At 38.8% G+C, this 24746-nt stretch overlaps 1 protein-coding gene across 6 annotated transcripts in view; it reads right to left on the bottom strand.

The window, feature by feature from the left end:
- The window catches only part of KCNQ5 (potassium voltage-gated channel subfamily Q member 5), a 271782-nt gene that overhangs the window by 48010 nt on the left and 199026 nt on the right, over positions 1-24746 (bottom strand). For all 6 annotated transcript variants that reach the window (XM_005153167.3, XM_034060643.1, XM_034060646.1 and 3 more), the window contains exon 3: positions 18045-18171. In XM_005153167.3, coding sequence (XP_005153224.2) covers positions 18045-18171 — 127 coding nt within the window. The remainder of the gene's footprint in view (positions 1-18044; positions 18172-24746) is intronic.

The following is a 24746-nucleotide window of genomic DNA, read 5'->3' as shown; positions in this document are numbered from 1 at the left end:
TGTCCTATCACTACAGTCCCTAATGAATAGTCCCTCCCCAGCATCCCTGTAGGCCCCCTTCAGATTCTGGAAGGCTGCTAAGAATCACGCAGCCTCCTCTTCTCCAGGCTGAACAGCCCCAACTTTCTCAGCCTGTCTTCATATGGGAGGTGCTCCAGTCCCCTGATCATCCTCGTGGCCCTCCTCTGGACTTGTTCTAACAGTTCCATGTCCTTTTTATGTTGAGGACACCAGAACTGCACACAATACTCCAAGTGAGGTCTCACAAGAGCAGAGTAGAGGGGCAGGATCACCTCCTTCGACCTGCTGGTCACGCTCCTTTTGATACAGCCCAGGATACTGTTGGCTTTCTGGGCTGTAAGTGCACACTGCAGCTGGCTCATGTTCATTTTCTCATTGACTAACACCCCCAAGTCCTTCTCTGCAGGACTACCATGAATTTCCTTTTTGCCCAACCTGTAGCTGTGCCTGGGATTGCTCCGACCCAGGTGTAGGACCTTGCACTTGGCATGGTTAAACTTCATGAGGTTGGTATCAGCCCACCTCACAAGTGTGTCAAGGTCCCTCTGGATGGCATTCCTTCCCTCTAGCTTATCAACAGAACCACACAGCTTGGTGTCATCGGCAAACTTGCTGAGGGCACACTCTAGGGGGGGGTGGGATTCAGGTCTATGTGAAGGCATTTAAATTTAGGTGTCTACATGTGAAGTAGGTGTCTACATGTGAAGTAGGCATCTTAACTCCCTGTGCAGCACAAGGAGATCACGTCAACTGAGAGAGCTGCAGCTAATCCTCAGGAAGGCTCCTGCTGGCTGCTCAGCTGACTTGCACTCTGGGCTTGGTACAAAAAAGGCTCAATTCAGCTGTCCAAATTTATTTGCCCAGTGCCATTTGAGATGCCTTAAGATATCTGAGACATCCCTAGTTCCAGCAGCTATGCTTTCAGACCTGGGAGGGCTGTGCCCTCCAGGAGAAGTCGCTGTAGAGCAGGGAATATCATGTAACAGGGGACATCTCAATGTCCTCTGCTGAACTAAGCCCTAGATCTTGACCGGCTATACTGGAAGTACAGAAATGTAGCACATGCATACCCACCTACAAGCAAACTTCTATATTTAGGTGTGTTTATTGGGATCTGAGACTCACATAGAGGATGTTGGGAAGTCTTGAGCAATATGAACTGTGTTGAAAAAGGAGTGCCACTGGTTAGCTTGGCTTGTCCCAGGCTGCTCCTAGCACAACAGCAAAGTGACTGGCTAGCAGCAAACCAGGTATCATTAGAAAAGCAGAGTGCACTTCTGCAAATCATTCTTAGAATTTAAAAAGCATAAGGTCACCCAAATATTATTAATTATGTGTTACTAAAGTGGTTTTGGTTACTCTCAACAACTCTCATTGTGATTTTTTTCTTTACATAAGCCAATGATTTGCCCTTGCCCTTATTCCTGCTCATTCCAGGAGCTCTGGCAGCTTTCCTTATAATGTGGAGTTTCCTGGAGGTACCTCACTGAAGAAAATCCAAATTAACTCAGTTTTGCAGCACCACGCAGCACCTGCCCTGTGCTGCTGGGAGCCCTCTGCCCCACTTGAGGGTCTCTGGTCCCCTCTGACCATGAGAGACAAAAAAGCCAATAGCAGCATAGCTCTCTTTTTACTTTTTTAAAGCACTGGTCCAAGGGAGTTACACACTTGTGTAGTAATCTAGGTTAGATTAGGGATGGGGAGAGGCAAAGGGAGGAGCACCTGGGGGAATGGGGGAGCAGAAAATGCACTGGCATGTGTTTAAGAAAGCTGGAGGGAAAAGAGCCTTCCCAGGGTGCTATTTTTTCACACCTTGCTCTCTCCTTTTTTTCACCACTTCACAATACTATACTCCCCTTCCCAAACACTCCCACCAACTCCTCAGGCTGGCAATAAGGAAGGAAAGAGTGTGTCCATTATCTAAGGCAGCCCTCCCTAGCTGTGTTTCCCTTGGAAGCAGGGAAGGCAGGCAGGCAGATTATTTCAGCATAGTTTAGCTTGCCAGGAACAGGTGTAAAATACATCAAAATAAACTCTTCTTGGAATGAAATCAGAGTCCAAAGAAAAGTTTGCAACAGTTGGAAGTAACTTCTGAATATGTTAAACTTGCTTGGGTTTCTTATCTAAGCATACCCAGGAAAATGAAAAATTAAGTACTTTATGATTCTCTCCCTGCCACATTTTAATCCAACATGTCTCAGGTCCTATTTGACTTCTTTTAAGCAAGAGAGCAAAATATTCTCCTGAACTTCCTTTCACATCTCACTAATGTTATTTATGTATTTTAGGAAGGCTTAAGCAAACTTCTATCAATATTTTCCTCTTTACATTTTAGTGGCAAAATTAGAAAATTGTGAAGAAGTAAATTGGGATATTTCCATTAATTTAATGGGGATTCAAGTTTCATCCTGTATCTTGCTGTAAAACACAAGGAAAGTCTGTGATGTGAAAGTGAGTAATGGGCAGTAAAATTCCAAACCTCCCTGTAATGACTTATTAGAAGTTTCTGGAGTACATTTCCTTCTCTTTTTTCCAAGCTAACATCCTTGTGTGTGATCTTCCAAAATGTTAAGCATGTCTTCAGCTATGATGCTGATTTTATTCACTCAAAGAATCTCTCCCATATTTTCATTGTTGCAGATAGTTTCCTCTCTCGCTAACTCCAGTCTGAGATTTCAGATCGTCTCAGCATCTTTCGCAATGTCCACTTTTGAGTACTACAATTTCAAATTAAATTTCAAACAGTGAATTTTTCCACTTCAGACGTTTCACCAAGTACCTCTCAAGAAACCCCAGAGACTGCATGAAAATTTTGTTAATAGTAACTTAGCAAAGGATTTTTTAGTTGAAAGCCACCATCTCATGAACCATGCCTCCCCTGAAAAATTCAAGAAGATGAGCCCAGGGCTCATGTGTGTAATAGATTATATTTGTGTATTGTCCAATCCCACTAAAATAGTGACATGCAAATAAAGACAACCTGTAATGCAATAATGTGAAATTCAAATAGCTCATGAGACGTGCCAGCCTGAGGACCCCACTTCACAGAGTAAGGCCGGTGCTGGGCTGCCTTATCCTGCTCAAGCTTGGTCAGAAATGACTGGTTGGGTTGTCATTGGAGGTGTAGTTAGTATTTCTAAGCTATAAACACTTCTAATGACAACTCTGTGACTGAGAGATTAATAATGATAAAAAGGAGGCAAGACAAATCATCATAATGGATTGCTTCATTTCTATTGATTTTTCTACGTAGTTTTCCTACTATGAACTTTTTGGATATGGTGAGATTTTACAGTATTCAAAGGTATGATAATAGACCCAGTTATACTGGTAAAAGGGTGAACACAGAAGGTTTACTTGGATATTGCAAAATGTCCCAAAGTCTTGATATGCCAATGGGACAATCTCTAAAATTACAGAAAGAATGTCAGGGTGATATTAGGAAATGTAATTCACAACAATCTCTCACCTGCTCAAAGCTCATGTACACATTCAAATTAATACACAAACCTGTATTATCTTTCTTTCACATTCTTCAAAGTCTTAGTGTATAAGATGCGAGAGCTTTTCCTGTTGCCTGCATTTAATGCTGATGTTTTTAATGTCCTTTCCTTCTAAATAAAATGACACTTTGAGCTAATACAGGTTAAAATAATCTTGTGATCATTTTCTCTCTGATCTCATCTGAACATAAAATGAACAATATTAAAACATCTTAGGATCGTGACTATGTCATTAAAATAGCATTTACTAAACATTCACAGGAAATGCTCCGAGTTTATACAGTCTTGTTAAGAATATGCAGGATGTGTCTTACTGTGTCTGCTCTGGCTACAGAACAGTACAAAGAGGCAATAAAGTAGGACAAGAGTAGAACACATCTGTCTCCAAAACTTCAGGAATAAGCAGAAAGCTTAAAGAGTGTGGTTTATCTAGCCTGCAGCTGTATTAACTCACAAAAAACTGACAACTATATGATCAAATTTAAGCTACATTTAGGCTGCCCTTCTAAGGTCTAATTTTGGCAAGAGATATTATCTATGACCCAGAGAAAAGGCACAGCTTCTAGTGGTCATTTCTCATGAATAGTTCTCAGGACAATTCATTATCCTAAATGTCAAAGTTACTCCTGAAAAAACCAACATTCTTGATTCTATGGCGTTATAGGGCCACTGGGCTTCGTAATTGACTAAGAGCACCAAGGGTGCTGTGACATTGGTTCTGTTTGCCACAGCAGAGGTTAAACATGCATATTACAGCACAGTGAGCAATTATTCTCATTCACCGAGGAGTTTAAATAAGTTTTAATCCAGTTAACAACAACTACATAGAAATAATTAGCAACCTTCCATTGTGAGCTGCTAAGACGTATGAGTGATGGAAGAGAGGGAATGACCAGCATTCTAGTTTTTCTAATACCTTTGTATATCAGTCCTTCCAGTGGCTTCACTGTACTTATTGCTATTCTCAGAACTCCCTTCAATTTGTCTACAATCTCCACAGCAAGCTGGTTGGGACCATAGGGTATAATCTAATCAACGCAGAAATGTACTTTGAATTTTAATCAGATACTACCACACAAAGTTAACAAAACACACATTTTGGAGCACTGTATTTGAGCATGTCACACTATAGAATCATGATAACAAAAATATATTCAATGGGCTCTATACTAAACTGATACAAATTGGCAATTTAAAGCAGTTTATGGTTTATGGCCACACATCAGTTTATGGTCATACATCAGTTCATGAAAATAAGGTTGCTCTTTTTCAGATTTCTAAAAGAAAAGATCTGTTTATACAAACTTTGCTACAGGAATAAAAGCCTTTTTGCACAGCCTACTAACATATTTGGCGTTGGTGTATTTGTGTTCCTGTGAGCTAGCTAAGAAAAACCCACAAACAAACAAACAAAAAGTGAAAGATACTCAGAGAGTTTAAGGCTTCTGAATACCCTAACAGAAGGATATTCAGGGAGGGAAATAATTGTATCATTATTCCTTGGGCACTGGTTGAGACAGGTCACAGAATAGAAAAGGTCATTTCATCATAACTGGCTGAAAATGCTTTTAGTTTCAAAGAAGGGATTAACCGCTTCCCTCTCCTGGTTCAAGAGGCCAAAGAATAAAAATCATGATTAGAGTATGCTGCAACAGTTAGTGTGTAAAGAGGCAAATTATAATGTATTTACCAGGTGGCAGTTCCTTTGCTCTTTGAATATTCCCCTTGCTATGAAATCAGTGGGATATTTCACACAGTTATGGAAGAAAAATTCAGTCTAATATGGCTGAACTTCAACTGACCTTGCATAAATATTTACCCCAGAAAACAAGAATTTTCAATATTTTTATCTATAAAAAGTCCACAATCTTATTATCTTTTTTTTTTTTTGTAAAGGCTTAAACCTGTAATTACATCTCTGAACAGAGAGACAATCAATATTATCACATTCAGAATTATGGATGCTATAATATTTTGTAAATTACCCCATTGAAAGAAGCAGAACTATTTGTTGGTAGTACAGTTTATTGGTAAGTACAATTCACTATGTACAAGATTGTCAAAATCTGCAAACTGGATTCTTAGAGACTAATCTGGAGCCATACGGTCTTTTGAGGTCACCTGAATTCATGCTCTGAAATACAATATGCTCAAGCATTATTCTCCACCTATAAAAAAAAAAAAAGCTTAATGTCATCCATTGAATTATATCACCTGAAGATCTCTGGAGTAATTTTGGAGAGGCAGGAAGCTCAGTTCTGCACCTCCCCAAAAAAGCTGAGCAGATTTACAACATTAAGGCCTCAATTTTGCAGAGCAATACAAAGACTAAATGCCACCATCAACAACAAAAAACCCCAAGCAACAGGAGGCAATCTGAGTTTTGCATATACTAAAAATAATGGTGCTCAGGATCTTGAGTCCTGGAAAAATTTGCTTTCAGCTACGTCTGAATATAGGTTTTCTTTCTGGTTAGGTATCAGATCTCTCTGCTCAGATGCCAAGCAGGTTATGATTAATCGTCACCTACTAGTAAAAGTAATTGGCAGGATATCTTCAGGAAATTCTTGGGATGGATGATGATGTCTGATTTTTGCAGATGTTGTTGTCACTCCAGCCAAAAGGTCCTCGCGTTTTCAAATATATAACAGTTTCTGGATGGAAACCATCTTAATTGTCATTACAGGCAAAACAAGATGGTGATTTTGCTTCCTTTCATAATCTTTTTTCAAGATGCAAAACAACTTGGTAGTTTTAGAAGTAGGAAAGTGAAAGTTTTGTGTATCAAGATAATTTGCAGAGGTAAACACAGATGAGTGTGAAAACTGACTTTTATTGCTGTTGAAAACCAGGAAGATCAGGATGTGTGGCAGTGGCACGTAGAAGAGAAAGAAGTTATACAAATTTGTGTAATACTGTCTAGGCACTGGAAGTTACCACTTCTACTCGAATGATTTATTTTTCTTTTCTAACAATGGAAAATGGCTACATTTGTCACTGACTTCTGATACTAAGGAATCTGCTAAATCTGATCTGTGCATAGAAGCTTGGATTTTTTTCTTAGTCATCAGGTAGGCAGTACTACAGTGAAGAGATCAAGAGATGAACCATCTTGAACCCTTCACTCCATCTATAGTTTTCATTTGCAATGTATTGGAGTAATCTGAATAAGCAAAGTATTTTAATGTGAAATGAAAATGACCTCCTGGAAATATAGACACCTTTTTCCTAGGACACGTGTTAATTTTATAGAGCCAAAGAGGGTCTATTTAGAAAAGCAACTCACTAACACGTAAAGCCATCTTTTCTGATAAAGAGAAAATTGTCAGAATTAGAAATATTTAAGATTAATTAAATTAAAATTTAAAAGATGCATGTAAAGTAATATATAGCATTATTTACATGATGCATAAAACCTATATAATACGTAATAATGAAGTAATGTTTAATACAAAATATGTATTTATATTATAAAATCACTACTGAGTGGTGCTTAGTTGCCAGCTGGCATTAAACTACAACACAGTATAATATCAAATAGGCTCTGTTTCACGTGTTTTAAATGCCATGGAAAATAAATTTCAGGCATGCTTTAGGAAATCAAAGATTCAAAGATTTTATAACTGCCAGCACTATGAGAATTAGCCACAGAACCACGTCCTGATGCTAAAATTCCAGATTTGATGAGAGCCCCCAGAGTCCAGTGCTGGGAACGAGGTCAGTTCTGCAGAGCAGCTGTGTGCAAATGGGGCCATACCCCATGGCCTGTCACTGGCAAGCCTGGCCCTGCAAGGGCAGACTATTTTGAGCCCCAGCTCCGGATCAAGCCATGTGATACCTTGCCCTGGCACCTGCAGATATCACCACACCCCAGTGTGGGTCTCAGACTCGCATGTACCTGAGCTGGGGTGACAGTGTCACTTGACTGAGGTTGGCAGCAACTGATGAAACACAATATGTTGGCAGCTCAGTTTTCTCCTCTGCGGCATATCAAACAGGATGAATAAGCTTGTAAGCCCCTGCCACCAACCCCAGCACACACACACGCACAACACAAGAGACACTGCCAAGCAAAGTGGTCCAGGGGAACATAAACCAAACATGTCGCCTAAAACTGGATTCACACACCCTTCATTTGTATTTAAGCACATTTCTTCAGCCTATCCTAATGAAAAACAATTAGCTTGACTCAACCACAGAAAGGAACTGTATAGTCTTTTTACATTAAAGACGGCAACCAATCCATATCTCCTCTACCTTTTAATACTCCAAGCAGTACTAGTAAACCCCTTTCTTCACGGGCACTTTAATATTCCTTCACTATACCTTGAATAAAGCTCTTGCCTTCAAAGAAAAATGAAACAAAATTGGAAACAAGTCAAAGACACTTGTTAGTGTTGTAATCAAATACAACGAATTTGGACTCAGCAGGTCGAACAAGTTTTGAAACAGAAAAGCAAGGACTATTTTCAAAAAAGTCAATATTGGATATTTTTTAGATGTGAAAATGAAATATTCTCTTATGAAATGCCAGAATGAGGAAGATGGATTGGATTGTTGTTTCATCATTTTCAAATCAACTTTTCTAATGAGATCCTAATTCCATCCACAAGAACGTTACTCATTACTATGCCAGCGTCCTGAAAGTATATATACACTGTTCCTGTGTAAAAGTAGCACACTTTCAGGCCATGACTACAAATGCACCAAAATAATGTCATTTAGCCTTTTGTTATAAATGGACAAAATATTTCTCTGTGTGCTGAGATTCACGATAGCTCCACAAACACTGAATTTTAAAGTGTAGTTATGGTTACCATTTTTTATTCAGTCTGGATAAAAATAACATTAATGGGAACATTTCACCTGTGCTGCTGGCAATTAAAGTTCATGGCCCTATTGTATACACACTCTTTCTATGGGCTGAATAAGTCCTCAGCAAACATTTTTTTATTATTAACAGCTGGTTCAATAAATCTTAAAAGTCTAATGGCCTCCTGCAAGCTAAGATTAAGCTCAGCTGCAAGCCTTTCATGAATTTATGCTTTATTAGCCTTCTCCAATAATTGATCTTTAGCATTATTATTATGTACCTGCCAGAAAGAATAAAGCGTTATTTATTCAGTAGGAATTTTATTTGGCTTTAAGACAGGCTGACAGAAACACATTTAAAACTGTATCTTTGACCCGGTGTTCACCAACCCAATTTGTGTCCAACCAAAGAAACAAACCACGAGTAATTCATGCAGATGCTTCTCATAAATCTTCACTTACTCTGCTCAGTAACTGTTTTCTGCCTTACAAGCCCTGGGAAAACAAGGTTTGCTAGTCACTTCACTTTGTCTGAAGCTTTTTCCCGGATGACAGTAGTAGACCTTACTGAAAAAGGCTATTGTTGGGGGGAGAAAAAAGCCCTGGAGATTTCTGGAGGGAAAGGTGGCAAGGTGGATAGCCAGACACACACCCACCTGATGAATAAAGAGGCTCATTAGATTGGACTGTAAGAAAACCAGAGAGCTATCAGCAAGAAAAAACAAAATAACTACAGGCATGGCAAGACTTGTGTATGGAGAAAGGGCTGAATAATTTCAGAGTAGTTAGTCAGAAGACAAATATGAGATGACAGATAGAGGTATGCAAGCTAGCAGAAAATGAGAAGGCATGTTGGATGCCTCCTAATTACCCTTCCTTATAAAAGTGAGATCAAAAGACAATTTAAATCTGATAAAAAGAAATACAACATGCAATTAACTTGTAAAATTCATTGCCACAGGATGTAAAGGAATAACCAGGGAAAATTAAAGACAAGATTGGATGCTTCTGCCTGAATTGCTAGAATTAATTTTTCAGGGGATCCAAATTCCTGTGTGAGTCAGATACTGATGCCCTGACGTCCAAACAAAAATATTATTTGATTGGTTAATTGGGCTACAGGTATTAAAACCATTTTTAGAGGTATGTGGCACTATTGAGTGTGTACAGAACACCAAATGGGGCTCCTCTGTGATCCAGCCCAGCAGGAGAAGCAGTGTTACCTCTGTGTGGGGTCCTTGTAGCAGGACCTATAGGCAGGACCCTGCACTTTTCACAGCCTTTTCAATGACACTCTAAAATCTCAGGGAGAGGAAGGCAGGCAGGGTGTCTGGGAATGTCTGTCTAACACATTCACAGGTTTTATAAAGTGAAGGTGATGAAGTGGTATGGGAGTGGAAAGGCCCAAAAATCTGGGAACAGAAAAATCCTGGGTGTGAGGGTGAAAGTAGACATGCAAAAACTGAGAAATAAACATGATGGAAAGAGCAGGGGAGAGAACAGCATGTATCTGAGGGAGAGGAAAAGCCTGTTTGTAGGTGGAGAGGGAAGAGAGTATTAATAATCTCATCTCCAATTGGGGTAGGAAGAAACAGGAGGTATCTAGTCTATAGCTGAATTATCTAATGCAGGAGCTGAAGGCAGGAACATGGGACCCTCAGTGTTGGCTGAAAGAGATTAATTCCTACCTTAAGTTTCTGAGCAGTCCCCAGAGGCACACATCTCTCCCTGCTGCCTAAAACCAGAGCTTGCATTCCTAACCTACACAACTGTTTTGGATGCCTGCACAGTCACTGTGTCTCCTAGAACTCCCCTGTTTTTTTCCAGCCACTATTTATCCTCAGCTGCTATCCTACTTGCCCAAAAGGGACTACTGTGCCAGCAAGAAACTTTATACGACTTGGAGAACACTAATGTGGGGCACTTTGCAGCCACCCTTGAGACTTCTTCCTGTGGGAGATGTGAAGAAAGAAATAGAAGCTCATTTCAGCACTTGCTTGGGAGGGGAAAAAACCACAATCTGGTAGCACCCTCACAAACCCAACAGGAGGCAATCCTAAAATGAGATATTAAATACAGCAGATAATACCATTCTGTGTGACAACCTCAGCACTCTGCATTACAACGTTTTAATGTGAAACAAACCAGTCTTCAGTGTGGGGGTCTCATGAGAAGGCTGGTGTGGTGCAGGGGAGCCCCAGAGCCAAAGGAGCTCTGCCTTCACCTTAGCTGCTCCCAAGAAGATCACATACATGCACTGGGGCACCAGGATGGACAGCATGATGGTGCAAGCAGATGGCTGGACCCGCTGCTTTCCATGGGAGAGGCAGCTTAGGTCAGACTCAAATAAGCATTTACACTATTTTGGAGCTTAGGTTGATATAAAACAGATCTGGTGGACACCTTCCTTAGATCTGTTACTGATGACAGTATCATCTATTAGTGGAAAGGTCAAATCCTCACTTTTGACAGCACAAGCTTAAAGGTAAAAAATATGTAGTTTTTCTTTAAGAGGGGACTGCAGTTTATGACAACCTGGTGCTTAAGTGCTAGGGGTGTGAAGAGAAGGAAAGGAAGGATATTAAAGTGTGCAGAACATGCCCAATTGCCATCTAGAAATATGCAAATATTTCCACTTAGCCGTATTAAACTTGAGATATAAATACTGTAATTCTGTAATAAAATGTAATAACATTGTTACATTGTCAAATCCTCCCTAATTGCTATATTTAACACAGAAGCTGTAAAAATGAAGAATTACAAAACTGTACTTTCTCTCTTGTACACAAGTCCTTTCCTAATGTAGTGGTTCGAGTGTGACCATTTGAGGCATGATCATAAAAATAGAGATTTCCCGCAATTTCCACTGGACTATTCTGCCCATCAGTCACTTTAGCAGTACTGGGGCAACACTCAGTCCTCTGAAGTGATGTAAAAGAATGGAAATGTATGGACATTTCTGCAAGCTTTGTGATCACAACACTAGTTGCAAGGCTGGATGAAGACACATGGCAATCACTTTGATTTTTAGGCTGAGAAAGTTGGGGCTGTTCAGACTGGAGAAGGAGAAGGCTTTGTGGAGACCTCATAGCAGCCTTCCAGTATCTGAAGGGGGCCTACAGGGATGCTGGGGAGGGACTCTTCATTAGGAACTGTAGTGATAGGACAAGGGGTAACGGGTTAAAACTTAAACAGGGGAAGTTTAGATTGGATATAAGGAAGAAATTCTTTACTGTGAGGGTGGTGAGGCACTGGAATGGGTTTCCCAGGGAAGCTGTGAATGCTCCATCCCTGGTGGTGTTTGAGGCCAGGTTGGACAGAGCCTTGGGTGACATGGTTTAGTGTGAGGTGTCCCTACCCATGGCAGAGATCTTGGAATTAGAAGATCTTGAGGTCCTTTCCAATCCTAACTATTCTATGATTCTGTGATTACACTAAATGTAACAGTGGGCAAAGCTTATGATTTACACTGTCAGGATTGCCAGTTAGCAAATTAAAGCTTAGTAGATACCAGAAAAACGCATTTGAAGAAGCAACCATTACCTTTAAAGCAACTGAAAATGCCTGTTTCTAAATAACAAAGAGCCAAGCAGAACAAACCCACTGGTTCTAACTTGACTGCACCAACAACCCTTTTCCTGAAGATCTTGCTCACACACAGGTGACCCAAACAGAAATAAACGAGTCTTTAGCAAAGACAGCAATAAAGTGACAACATTCAACAGGTGTAAGAGTAATAATTATAAACTAAAAGCACCAAATACATGGGAAAACATACTGCAAATATAAGATAGCAGCATGCTGCCTTCTGTTGTATGCTGCACTTTCAAGCAAATCTAGAAACATTCCTGCAGTATATGCCAAGCCAATAACTCAAGACATTTTCAAATTTCTTCATTTGGATTGACAGGGGTGAGGCTGGGACATGACAGGAAGTATGATTTGATTGATTATCACCTGCAAAAGTAGTTAATCATGGTTCAAATTGTCAGATTGACAGTTGCCTAATGTACCACACCAAGGCATTAACATTGAAATTTATGTTAACATGCTGCTAAAACACTCCTAAGTAAGTATAGGCTTGTTAGTAAAATGGAAGACACACTGAAGGTGGCTTTTGACATAAAACAGTCCTACAAGCTAGGGATATCACGGTCCCATGAGAGGCTGCATTTATGCCAAGGATAGAGTAATGGGCAATTGCAAAAGTCCAAAATAGCAAACACCTGGTCTAATAGAACACTATTTTGGACCGATATGGAAATGTTCTTAAATGATTCAGATTTCTGCCTGGAGAATGTAATTTGCTGCTGCAAAAGTAAAACTTGCACGGCCACCAAACAGCAATTCTTCTCACAGAGGAACTACAGGAAAGAGCTGATGATCTGAGATGGGAGTTACAAGAAATGTCACACATGAAGCAGCTGATCTGCAGCACAATATATAGAAAGAAGGCAAGAAAGCTCAGTGCTTCATTGCATATCAATTAGGCTCCAACATGTTATTCACTTATTTCATTTAAAATTATGGGTTTTTTAGATGCTAGGAATGATAAAAATTAAAACCCAAACTATTTTACTGCTTTTGCAACTCCATATGCTATGGTAGGCAGAGAAGTAAATTTGGCACAATGCTGTCTACCTTTAACTGCCACACCAGCACTTACATTACCAGCTAAATTTACTGAAATGACTTCATTTTGGACAGGAGAATTTACATGTATGTATGAAAATCTGAGCAATTATCTATGGATATGATGTCATTATTCAGCATAGTAAGGCAGGATACAAACATCTCTAATTAAGACAGGTAGTGAAAAGAAAGGGATTTCTATAAACATCTTCCTATACTAGGCATCTCTAGTAGCAACAACTTTAAAGCCAGACCCTAAAAAATGTGAGAAAAATTTAACATGCTGAGTCTAAAACCAGAAAATGTTAACTTTCTTGGTCTGTCAGTTGCTTGCTTTCTTCTTACTGTACATTTCCAAGTCATTGAGACCTTGTGGCTCATAAGCTGCACTTGAAGTTCTCAAATATACATTCATAATATATAATATTTGATAATATATAGTACTTAATAATATCAAGTTATATAATTATTATTATTATACAACATATTTCCTGAAGATTCAAAAATGAGAAATCATCAATTATTTGAAAGAATCCATAAACCATTTACAGAATTCATTCTGGTGTGGATCTCTTCTAACTTGTACTTAGGGATTGTCTATTTACAATGACTGATTATCCTTTGGGTGAAAAAAAATCAAAGTTTCTCATGTAGCAGCTTACTACAATTAACATCAGGTGACAGGATAAATCAGCATTTCTCTCTGGACCAATTAAGAATTATTTATTGATGTTTGGATAGTTTCAGTGGAGCTGAGAGACTGGCTCTGCTCCAAATCTCCCAGAGTGAGAATTTAACCATACTTTAACTAGAAACCAGAAACTGTATTATTTAGTATACTGCAAAGATATGCACTATATATATAATATATATATAACATATACTGCAAATACTGCAAAAATATTGAGACAATGCTTTTAATTTTGATGAGAAAAAGATCTAGACTGAATATAAAATGCCTTTCCTCAGGAAAACGGAATTGGTTTGCTTCCATGAATTACTTTGTTTTCAATTAATCAATATTTTTCAAGGAAAAATCACTTCATCAGTAATCTTACACTAGCCTTGTTGACTTCCTTCATCAGTAGGTATCTTGACAGATACACAGAATATGGATGCAAAGAAAGTTTAGTTCTCAGATCAAAACCTTGATCTCCAAAGCCTCATGAAGATGAAATGTGACACTACCCACAACTCCCCAGAGGGAAAGTTGTCACGAGACACATATCACTCAGGTTGCTCAGTTCATGGTAAGTGCTCTTCTACTCAAAATAACATGGTGGTGACACTAGTATGAGATAAAAAAAGCATGGCAATAAACAAATACAGGTTGCTGAATTCTTTAGCAGACAGCAGGCAGAAATTTCAACAACTGCCTTATACAAAACTAGCAGATTTCTTTTGACTAGAAGACACACAACTTCTAGAAAGAGAAAACCAGAATCCGATATCTTTACTTATAGCAAATGGTACCTTAATCAGCAGCAAGAGAGTCAGAGATGTGAAAGAATAAGGTCCATAGATGATATTCAAAATACATTATTTTTCCTATGCATTTCTAAAAGCTGTACTGCCAGAACTGTCAAACATGAAGATATGCCACTAAATATTAGTCTTAAAAACCTACACAATTTGTAACCGATTTAGCCTCTGTTCATTGCACATAATTATGGCTGCTGAAATCATCTGAGGAAATTCTGATTTCCAGTCTTAATACTACTACTGCTGTCAGAGTATTTTCTGGACTGAAGTGCGCAGCATGTTCCTGGGATGAGTTCAAGTCGGGCTGGCAGGAGACCCCTTCAATGTGGAACTTACTCCTGCTGACACTTGGGTTTGCTAGGATTTGTAATGAAATGTGATGTGAGATGTGTCTCTTTGGTCAAAGATATACTTAATTACAGAACATCACTGGGTTATTTAGAGTTCAAATTGTACTAGAAGGAGGGTCTATATATTGTTTATCATGAGCAGCAGATCTACTGTCTGTATTTAAACTCTATAATCTGTCTAAATACCAAGGTGACAGACACAATGTATCATTACATAAATATATTGAACTAATTCAAATTAAGGGGTCAGCAGATCTTGTAACACATTAGATATGGGTTGGTTTATAAAGGTTTGTCAAAAGTGCCATATGATGGTTCATTACTACTCTAATTAATGAAAAATAGATCCAGTAATACGCAACAGCCGCTGCTATCACATAATGCTCTGAAACGAGGTTTGCCAGCCATGAAGTTCAAGAGCCTGATTACAGATAATGGACTTAAGCTTCCTGTTGGGAATTTGTTCATTCTGCAGCCTCAACAGAATTTGAACTTGTGACATTTCCATCATACTGTAGCTTAACTAGAGGTAAAACAGAAGCCACTGTGGGAAACTGCTAATGGACTAACTGAAATACATTATATCTTTCACCGGGCTGGACCGCCAGGAAATCTAGTTGCCCTGGAAAAATGTTATATTACTAGAAGGGAGTCAAATTTAAGGTGAAAAAAAGACTGAATTAGGAGCTTCAACCCCATATTTAAATCTAGAAGTCACATAAAGTTTAGGTACTATAATTCGCTGCTTCCAGCATTCTAAGGGAACTGTGCTCATGTGCTCTTCACTTGTCCTTGTTGGGCTTCCACGCGTAGGAGTCTCAAAGTCTCTTACAGGGACAGTGGAAAGAAAAAGTTTCTCTGAAGTCTAGCAGACTTAAGACATGCAGGTGAGACTGGCAGGATCTTACTCTTCTTACCCACACCTTGTTATTTATTATTCCTCGTTATTTTTATAATGTGTCATTGCATGGGAGCCACCCTCACAGACTGAGGTTTCATTGTGATAGTAAAACCTCTCATACACACAGAACAGTGACCAGAAGTTAGTTTAATTTAGTTAGGTCACCTGCAACCATGTAGGAGGCCCATCGCCAGAAAAAGAACAACAGACTCTTCATTTATTTCAGTGTCCCTGAATGACCTGACAGTAAGGGGTTGCCATACTTTCTTTCTCGTTAGCAGATATGTCCTCTTTTACTTCGGGGTTCTTCAGTGAGCATGGCTCCTCATAAGGCACAGGCAGACACAGAGTTCTTCCTGGGCCTTTGCATCCCTGTCTCCTGAAGGCAGCAGTCAGGAGATGAGGTGTCTGGATTGCTACCCTTCTGCACAGTATAACACAGCAATATGTCTCTGCAGTGCTAACTGCCAAGCTTGACTGATATACCTGAGAGATTTAGGATTTGCAGAACTATATCTTTAAGTATCTGGGAGGGTATCTTGGTATGCCCTTTACATTATGTATACAAGCTCATATATGGTCAGAGAAAATGAGGGATGGCAAGTAACTCCTGATGTGGAACAAAATATAAATCAAGGTTTAATACTAGACTATTATTCCATTTTATGCAGAAATAAACAAAGCTACAAAGCTTTCAAATAATTTGATATCATTACTAATGTGGCAGCACACAGCAGTGTCTGATGAACTGATTTGTTGGGTTACTGACATTGTAGGGACACTAACGTAAGCACAGAGCTTTGGCTCTCAATAAAATTTTTCTAGCAATTAGGTTATTAATGGAAAAAAAAATAAAGGCTGCCTGAATGTGACCCTTGGGGCAATCCTCAGATTTATTATTTCTAGCTTTTAGGTCATTCCCCTGTGTGATTTGTGTTTGATCACAAAAATAATCAGATAACAGATCTGCTGGAGATATATAGCAAATTTAATTAATAGTAAACAGACTAAGTTTTCTAAAATATTATTGTTTCACTGTAACAATAAGTAGAAAGAATAAGTGAATGGATGAGTGAGTAAATGATTAAACAAACTCAGGAAAAGTAGTAGGCCAAAATAGGCCATGTGCTTTTTAGGAGACTTTAACACTGAGTTCAGAGTTTTCCCTGAAGCCATCCTTTCTCAGGGCTGAACAAGCCCAGGTTCCTCAGCCTCTCCTCACAGGGCAAATGCTCCAGCACTGAACATCTTGGTGGCCTTCACTTTACTCCTGTTTATTGATGTCTTTCATGTATGGTGTTGGAGGGGCAAATGGGGATTAGATGGGGTCTAATAAGGGCCAAATAAAGGGAGATATAATGTGTCTTCATCTACTGATGATGATTCTATAGCTAGTACATATAGCCTGTTAGTCTCTCCTGCTGGGGCATACTTTGTCAAGACTTCAAAGCCAAGGTGTCAGGCAAATAGTTACTTTATGTACCAAGAGCTGCAAAATTACTTGCTGAAGGTCCTTCCTCAAAAGATCAAATCAGAAAATCTGTTCAGGTATGCTAAAGTCCAGAAATGGACAAAAAATCAATCAGCAGGAGAAACACAGAATAAATGCTACTGGTTTAGTTTCCAGAAGCTACTTTAGTAGCTGTACAGTGTTTCGCAGAACAACGTTCCTTTTTCATCTACTGAACCAGCACAGGAAGGTTGCCACAAGCAAGGGATTGTTAACTACCAGTTAGTTCTGCTAGTAAGTGATGGAGTTGCAAGGACAGAGAAGATGCTTTTAAGGCTACAGGTTGCCTACATAAACATGCAACAAGAAGAGCATGTCAAATCCAGAGAAAGGAGGAAAAACCACAATTAAGTAAAGCAAAGCCCAGCACTCGCTGAGACCTGTGCCAGAAGACCTGCCTCTACTATTTCACAAATGTAGCAGGGTAGCTATGAGTTGTTTAAAGGAAAGGGTGGAAAATCTACCTAAGTCATCCTACAGTATCAAAGTTTTGGACAAGGAAGAACCCTTCCATTCACTTTTACTGCAGATTAACACCTCAGACTGAAGCTAATCAGTGACAGAAAACTTGCCAGTTCAATGGAGACAGGAAAGGGAAGAGAAACAAAAGCTGAACAATCTGCTAGCGTTTCCACACAACAGCATTTGGGAGAGCAGCAAACCACTCTGAGATGTCAAGTGCTTCTAGGAAGTTCAAACTGTTTACAGATTTATGTTTCTAGTAAGTCCTAAACAGAGTCTGATTCCAGTAGTTTTCATCCAGAAGCAAAGCAGAAGGGGGGGGGGGGGGAGGGGTATTTATTTTTATCTTAACCTAGAACTGGGACACTCACCTATTACACAGAATGGTTTCCTTGCAAAGCGCAGTCTTCCTTGCCATCCTCGATATCGACAACAGCATCCAGCAGACCAGATACGAATAATAAATTCCAAACCAAAGACAACAATCATGACAAATTCCTAGAAAGGGCAAATAAGAAAAATGCCTGTTACAGATAACCAACAGTGAGGCACCAGGAAACTTATGATCACCGTGTATGTCTAGCAATCCACCTTGAGCATCTGAAGATAACAAGACAACCTGGGATCCTGCTCCCCAGGATGTTTACACAGCTACAGACAGAACCCAGTTCCCAGCGCTTCCTAATGAATAGTCCAAGTCTAACCCTAGTAACATTAAGTATCTGCTAAAATTGGCTACTAAATATGAAACACTGAAGAACCGAATCATGCAGAAAAATAAATCAAAGCAAAATACATGGTGACTTTGGATACAGAGGATCAGACCACAGATAATTTAAACAGGTAGTGAAGAATATGTTATATATCCACATCCATAAAATCAGTTCTTAGTTTGAAGGCTGTATGTGTTGGTAAATATATTCTTATTGTAGCAATATACAGGTGAAGTGACTGAGATGATGCAGAAGCATTGAGGAAATAACTCTTTTTCCCCAGAAGAAGCCAAAATAATGCAAGTGTCATTGCATACAAAGGGTATGTAATTGTTTGTAAGATGGTAAATGAATGTTCACACTATGCCTAACTTTCCCTAGACAACTTGTGAATGGAAGCATTTAAAAGTCTCACCTTTCTTGTCTGGCTTTCATTTCTTTCACCCTGGAACCTTTTTAAGACTGTTCATTTTAATAGCACTGACCTCTATTTATGCCATTTTTACTGGAAGAAATTTCTCAGTAAAACAGTGAGGTCAATAGAGCTGCCTCTTGTATTGCCTGTTGCAATACGGCTTGGAGCACAATTCAGCTCCATACGTTAAGGAAATCTAAATCCCTATAATACGCAGTGATTTCATACATACACTCTGGTATGTAATTATAAACTTGCATACTTTTCTGGAATGCAATCATAAAGTTATGGGGCTTGAAATCATAAAATAAAAATATGTGTGTTCACCAAAAGAACAAGAAAAATACTTGAAGGAGTTTCTTAAGCAGTTCATCAAGAAGATGAGGATGAAAGTTGTATTTTATTTGGCAGCTGTATGTATTTCCATGTCCAGGAGAAAGCTGTTCCTTGTCAGCCAATTAATTTGTTATTCCTGCAGGATGAGGACTAGTGAGGTACTGGTTAAGAAATCATTGCAAATGAATTAAATAGAGGAATATTTGCAAGGGCACGGTTGATCCAACATTGACTTTACTGCAATAAACAGTTTGCATGTTTTTAGACTGTAAGACTCTACAACTATAAGGCTGTAAATATCACATATGCCAACTCAGGCATTAATTTGCCTGAAAAAAATACATTATTAATATTGTGTCATGCAATGGTGCTTTACTAGCTTATGAATAGTGGCAGTACATTGAAACACTGTGAATTTAATTTGCTTCTGTTGTCATAGAACATTTTGAAAATAAAGCATTCCTTCCTAAAACCTGTCGGCTTTTATAACTACATTACACTGAAACTAAAAGAGTTTTTAGAGCCTCCTTCAGTGTCTTCATTTCCAGCTTTGTAAATCCCATACTGTATGCCTAAATCACAAAAGCAGGATGAGATCCCTCTGCTAAAACATGGCTAAAAAAATGACATATTTTTTTGTTAGAAAGGAACACGTGGAAAAATGAGTGTGATTGTTCAAGATTTCCTTTTTCTTCATTCTACTACAAGAAACTTCAGCTTAATTCCAAGGACAGAGTTATTGCACAATTTCAGAAGGGATTATGTGCAAAATTGAAAAAATTCTCCCTATAGTAACAATAATTCTTAATAGTTGGCTACAATGTGGTAGATTTCCTTTTAGGAAATTCTGTGTAGACCAAGAATAAAACAGACAAGAAGCCAATTGGAAAAAAAAGAGGAACATGTATTTTAGTTATTTAACTACTTTTATAGTGGAAGTTAAATCATGAATTGTCAAATCTGGTTTACACGTTGTTTGGTGATATCTCTGAATATATGGGGGTAGATGACAGGCACTCAGGTCATAACATCTGATTCTCCTGATAGAGTTTCTTCTTTGGTGCAGGGGTAAGAATGGAACGGAGGCCAGTGAAGCATGAAGCATTCTTCATTTCCAATAAACCCTTTTCCTTGTTAAAATCTAATAACATTTAATTTGACTGAAGTTTGTAATTTCCCTGGAAAACATATTATGTGTACAGATGTATGAAAAACACCTCCTAGTTTGTAAGTACACGGAAATTGTCACAGGCATTTTACAAGAGCTGATCCACGCACACAGAATTGTGTCCTTTATCATACTCTGGACCCCAGTAGGGCCTCTGATAGAGAATTGGGAAGAACAGAAAGTACTTAATGATTCTGGCAGGACTAGTCTACAGCTTCAATTCAGCTAAATTAGCATCACAAAACTGCTGGTAGATGTTTAAAATAGGTAATTTTTATTTGGCAGTTTACTCTTCTGTTTCCCATTAGTGTTGTGCAGTTTTGTATTCATCATCTGTACTACTTATTATGTGCTGAAAGCACACGCTTGAGAGTCTCTTGTACTACATGGTGTAATTGTGTGTCAGAGGCAGAAGTCCTATTTGTCGCTCACACAGAGAAATGCATAAACATGTACTGTAAAGAGAATCTTCTCGAAGATGTATCTGTTCTGAGAGAGAAAAGAGCAAATGGATGTGGGTCTTTTGTTGCTTTTGTTGTTTTTTTTTTTATGGTGGGGTAATAGCATAAGGTTTTCTTGGAGAATCATAGAATCAGAATAGTTAGGATTGGAAAGGACCTCAAGATCATCTAGTTCCAACCCCCCCTGCCATGGGCAGGGACACCTCACTCTAAACCATATCACCCAAGGCTTCATCCAACCTGGTCTTGAACACTGCCAGGGATGGAGCATTCACAGCCTCCCTGGGCAACCCATTCCAGTACCTCACCACCCTAACAGTAAAGAATTTCTTCCTTAGATCCAGTCTAAACCTCTGTTGTTTAAGTTTCAACCCATTACCTCTTGTCCTATCACTACAGTCCCTAATGAATAGTCCCTCCCCAGCATCCCTGTAGGCCCCCTTCAGATACTGGAAGGCTGCTATGAGGTCTCCATGCAGCCTTCTCTTCTCCAGGCTGAACAGCCCCAACTTTCTCAGCCTGTCTTCATATGGGAGGTGCTCCAGTCCCCTGATCATCCTCGTGGCCCTCCTCTGGACTTGTTCTAACAGTCCCATGTCCTTTTTATGTTGAGGACACCAGAACTGCACACAATACTCCAAGTGAGGTCTCAGGAAAGCAGAGTAGAGGGGCAGGATCACCTCCCTCGACCTGCTGGTCACGTTCCTTTTGATGCAGCCCAGGATACGGTTGGCTTTCTGGGCTGTAAGTGCACACTGCAGCTGGCTCATGTTCATTTTCCCATTGACTAACACCCCCAAGTCCTTCTCCGCAGGACTACCATGAATTTCCTTTTTGCCCAATCTGTAGCTGTGCCTGGGATTGCTCCGACCCAGGTGTAGGACCTTGCACTTGGCAATGTGAAATATCTCTGTTCATTCCTTGAGAAAAATAGTTACTATTTCTAGCAACATTATGAATTTATGCATGGTGATATTCTCTCAAAATCCACTGCAGTTTCTGCTAAAAGTAAATTTTAACAACAGCTGCTGTAGTTATAGTAAGTGAGTTGAAATACATTAAATATGGCTCTGTGCTAAAAGAATTGCTGAATTTAAAAGTACTAGATATGATTTTGTTCCACATATACCACATTTCTGGAGATTTTAAAATACAATATAAGCTTTAGTAATAAAAAAGAAATTGAACAGAATGGAGATAAGGTTTCATACTTATTATTGCACTTTCTGAAACAGTGGTATTTCAGAACGATCCTAACATCCTGGTCACTCCTACTTTCTCAAAGAACAACTGATTTTCATACATATAGTCATTAATAAAGTCTAAAGGAAAAAGATTTTCCTAGAAGACATGAATGCATTGAAACAGAACTTTTTATAGTATGCGTGTGTGCATACATATATCAGCATATATGACAGGGTTTTTTTTGTATTTGGGATTGCTCCAGGTTGAAACCAGAAAGAAACAATATGATTCTAAGATTCCATAATCCCACACCACTGTGAAAAAAAATAATGTTTCAGTAATCAGTTCAGTCAGACATAATGTAAAGTCAAATCTCTGTCAAGGTTAATGCAGGCCAGAGAATGACATTAGTTTTTCCTGTGGCAGCTGCACAGTTATGAGGTTCTTGGTTTTCCACAGACAAAAATTGGAAGGATGCATCTCAAAGAAGATCTGGATTTTCTTTTTCTTCTTTAGATTTCATTTTCAATGGCTTATTACAAAATTAAGCATAAATCTAGGCTTTACAATAACGTGATTTTAGTTCCTTAGCAATTGAAACAGAAAATCAGAACATAATTAGAAAGGCATGTGACAGAATAAATCATTAGACCTCTTATGTTTTGTAGGCTTGCTGTAGAAATGATGCATCCCAACTATATCGTTCTACATATAATATGATGGAACCCCATTAATTTTGGATTATGTATGAAGTATGAATAGCAGCATTTACAACAGAATGTGAAAATTCTGCACTGTTTATAAATCTGGCCTCCTTCAAACTTTAGCAAGGCTGTATTTGAACTGATGAGCAAATTTTGGTTTGCTGGAAACCTAGCCTACTGTTCCTAGCTAGAGCAGGAATGCCTTGGCCTTTGCCATTACTTCCCCTATCCCTCCTGCCTTGTCATCCTTTTCCAATCACAGCTGCCTCTGGCTTGCATCACAGTTACCAAAATCTGTAACTTTTTGATTATTTAAGCTCACAGATAGGCCCCACAGTACCTGATATGGCAGATTCATTGGAGGCTTGGACAGTACAAAGTCTTTCTTCCTTCTCAAAGTGCAGTTCATCAAGACTGATGAACTTTTCAGTCTGAAATATTTCTATATATGCAGCTCTAGTTGTCATGGGGCACTATGCATATGCAAGAGAAGTAAGGCTAAAGTTCATCAGCTTAAAAGATTTAGTTGCTCTTGGCATAAGGAACGGGTGCCACTGTGCTCCTGAAGTTTTTTACACCTGCAAGTGCTTTGGTTGCTCTGCTACTGGAACGAGGGTCACAGAAATGGCAGGAAAGAAAAAAAATGTCATCTAGAGCAAGGTTTCTATTAAAAGAAGGTCCTGGAGGACTCTAATGAACAGGGTTGTTAATTAATTAAATCAAGCATACTTTGTACAATCCAGATACAACAAGCACTTTTTCTTTTCCTCTTTTAAAATTTATTTTATTTTATTTAATCTAATTAGGATACAAGTGATGATTTGTTGAAATTGTCTACATTAATATGCTTCTCAGGTAGTTTTTAATGATAAGTATTTCCCAAATCATAAAAACAAAAACCTGGTTTTATCATAGCTTTCTTGTTCATTAACATAACTGCATATTAAAACTTAAAATAATTTGCTGCTGCTGAAATCAGATGCCTTGGTTGTAGACTACCATATCTGGGAATTAGAGCCTTTTTTTGAGATAAGAAAATGACCCAAATCGAGCACTCTGTGCTGTTCCAGGATGCTCCTGGTTATTTTTCAGTGTGTAAATGAGCTTTGGTTTGGATGTAAGAAATCTGCCCATAAGACAATGCTACTTTAATTATATTTCTTATAGGTAAATTGTGTTGTTAAGTATTCTAATGGCTAATGAAGTAGACCAATAGAAGCTGCAGATTGATATGAGGAGCTGCCTGCCTTGAGCTCATAGGAGAACTGTGTCTACAAGTGACATTGTCAGAAGCCTGGGAAATGGACTAGAACAAATCAAATTAATTCCCTGAAATAAGCTTTAATAAGGCCACAAGTGTATCCCTACTGAATACATCTCTGCAGTGTAGCTGCACTGCAGATGCTCATCTGGTGTAAGGTAGCACAGCCTCAGTACACTAGCACAACAGCAGCAACAGGAGGAACAATGTCATCTGATACAGCTCAGGAAGTGTCCCCTCTTCCCTAAAACTCATAATCAGTGAAATCCAGTGCTTCCAAATCAGCTGAAAAAGAGGGAGAATAAACATTTTCTCATCTTTTAATTTACAGCTGACTTGTTTAAGAATGTAACCTGCTGCTAAAATCTCACATGAATGGTTGATACTATTCAAATGGCAATGCTTTATTATCCATTGTCAAAAAGGATGAGATTGTTTTCTCATTCAGTTGAAGCAATAATATAACATCTCAGCTTCTGCATCACTCTTTCAGGAAAAAAACCCCTCTACTGATTCAAAGTACTGAGCACCAGAGTTCAGCTCTAAGCTTTAGACACTGTCAGGATGTCAGGGGACATCAGTAAACACCAGTAGTCTTGTCTCAAGGAAACCTGAGGAAGGTTTGAGCTTTGAATAGTTATGATGCAGAAGCTGGTGTAGGACTAGGGGTGTTTCTGTTACACTGACTAGTTTAAAACAATCACATATGGATATATGCATTTTTTATAGTTGAAAATAATAGTATAATTTGAATGCATTTTTATGATTCTTGGTTCAACATTAGAAGGGGAGATCTTTGATCTACAAAGCTAAGAAGCATATCTATGCAT

Source organism: Melopsittacus undulatus, chromosome 3, assembly GCF_012275295.1.
Source record: "Melopsittacus undulatus isolate bMelUnd1 chromosome 3, bMelUnd1.mat.Z, whole genome shotgun sequence".
NCBI classification, from domain to species: domain Eukaryota; kingdom Metazoa; phylum Chordata; class Aves; order Psittaciformes; family Psittaculidae; genus Melopsittacus; species Melopsittacus undulatus.
This window is presented reverse-complemented; position numbering and strand designations above follow the sequence as displayed.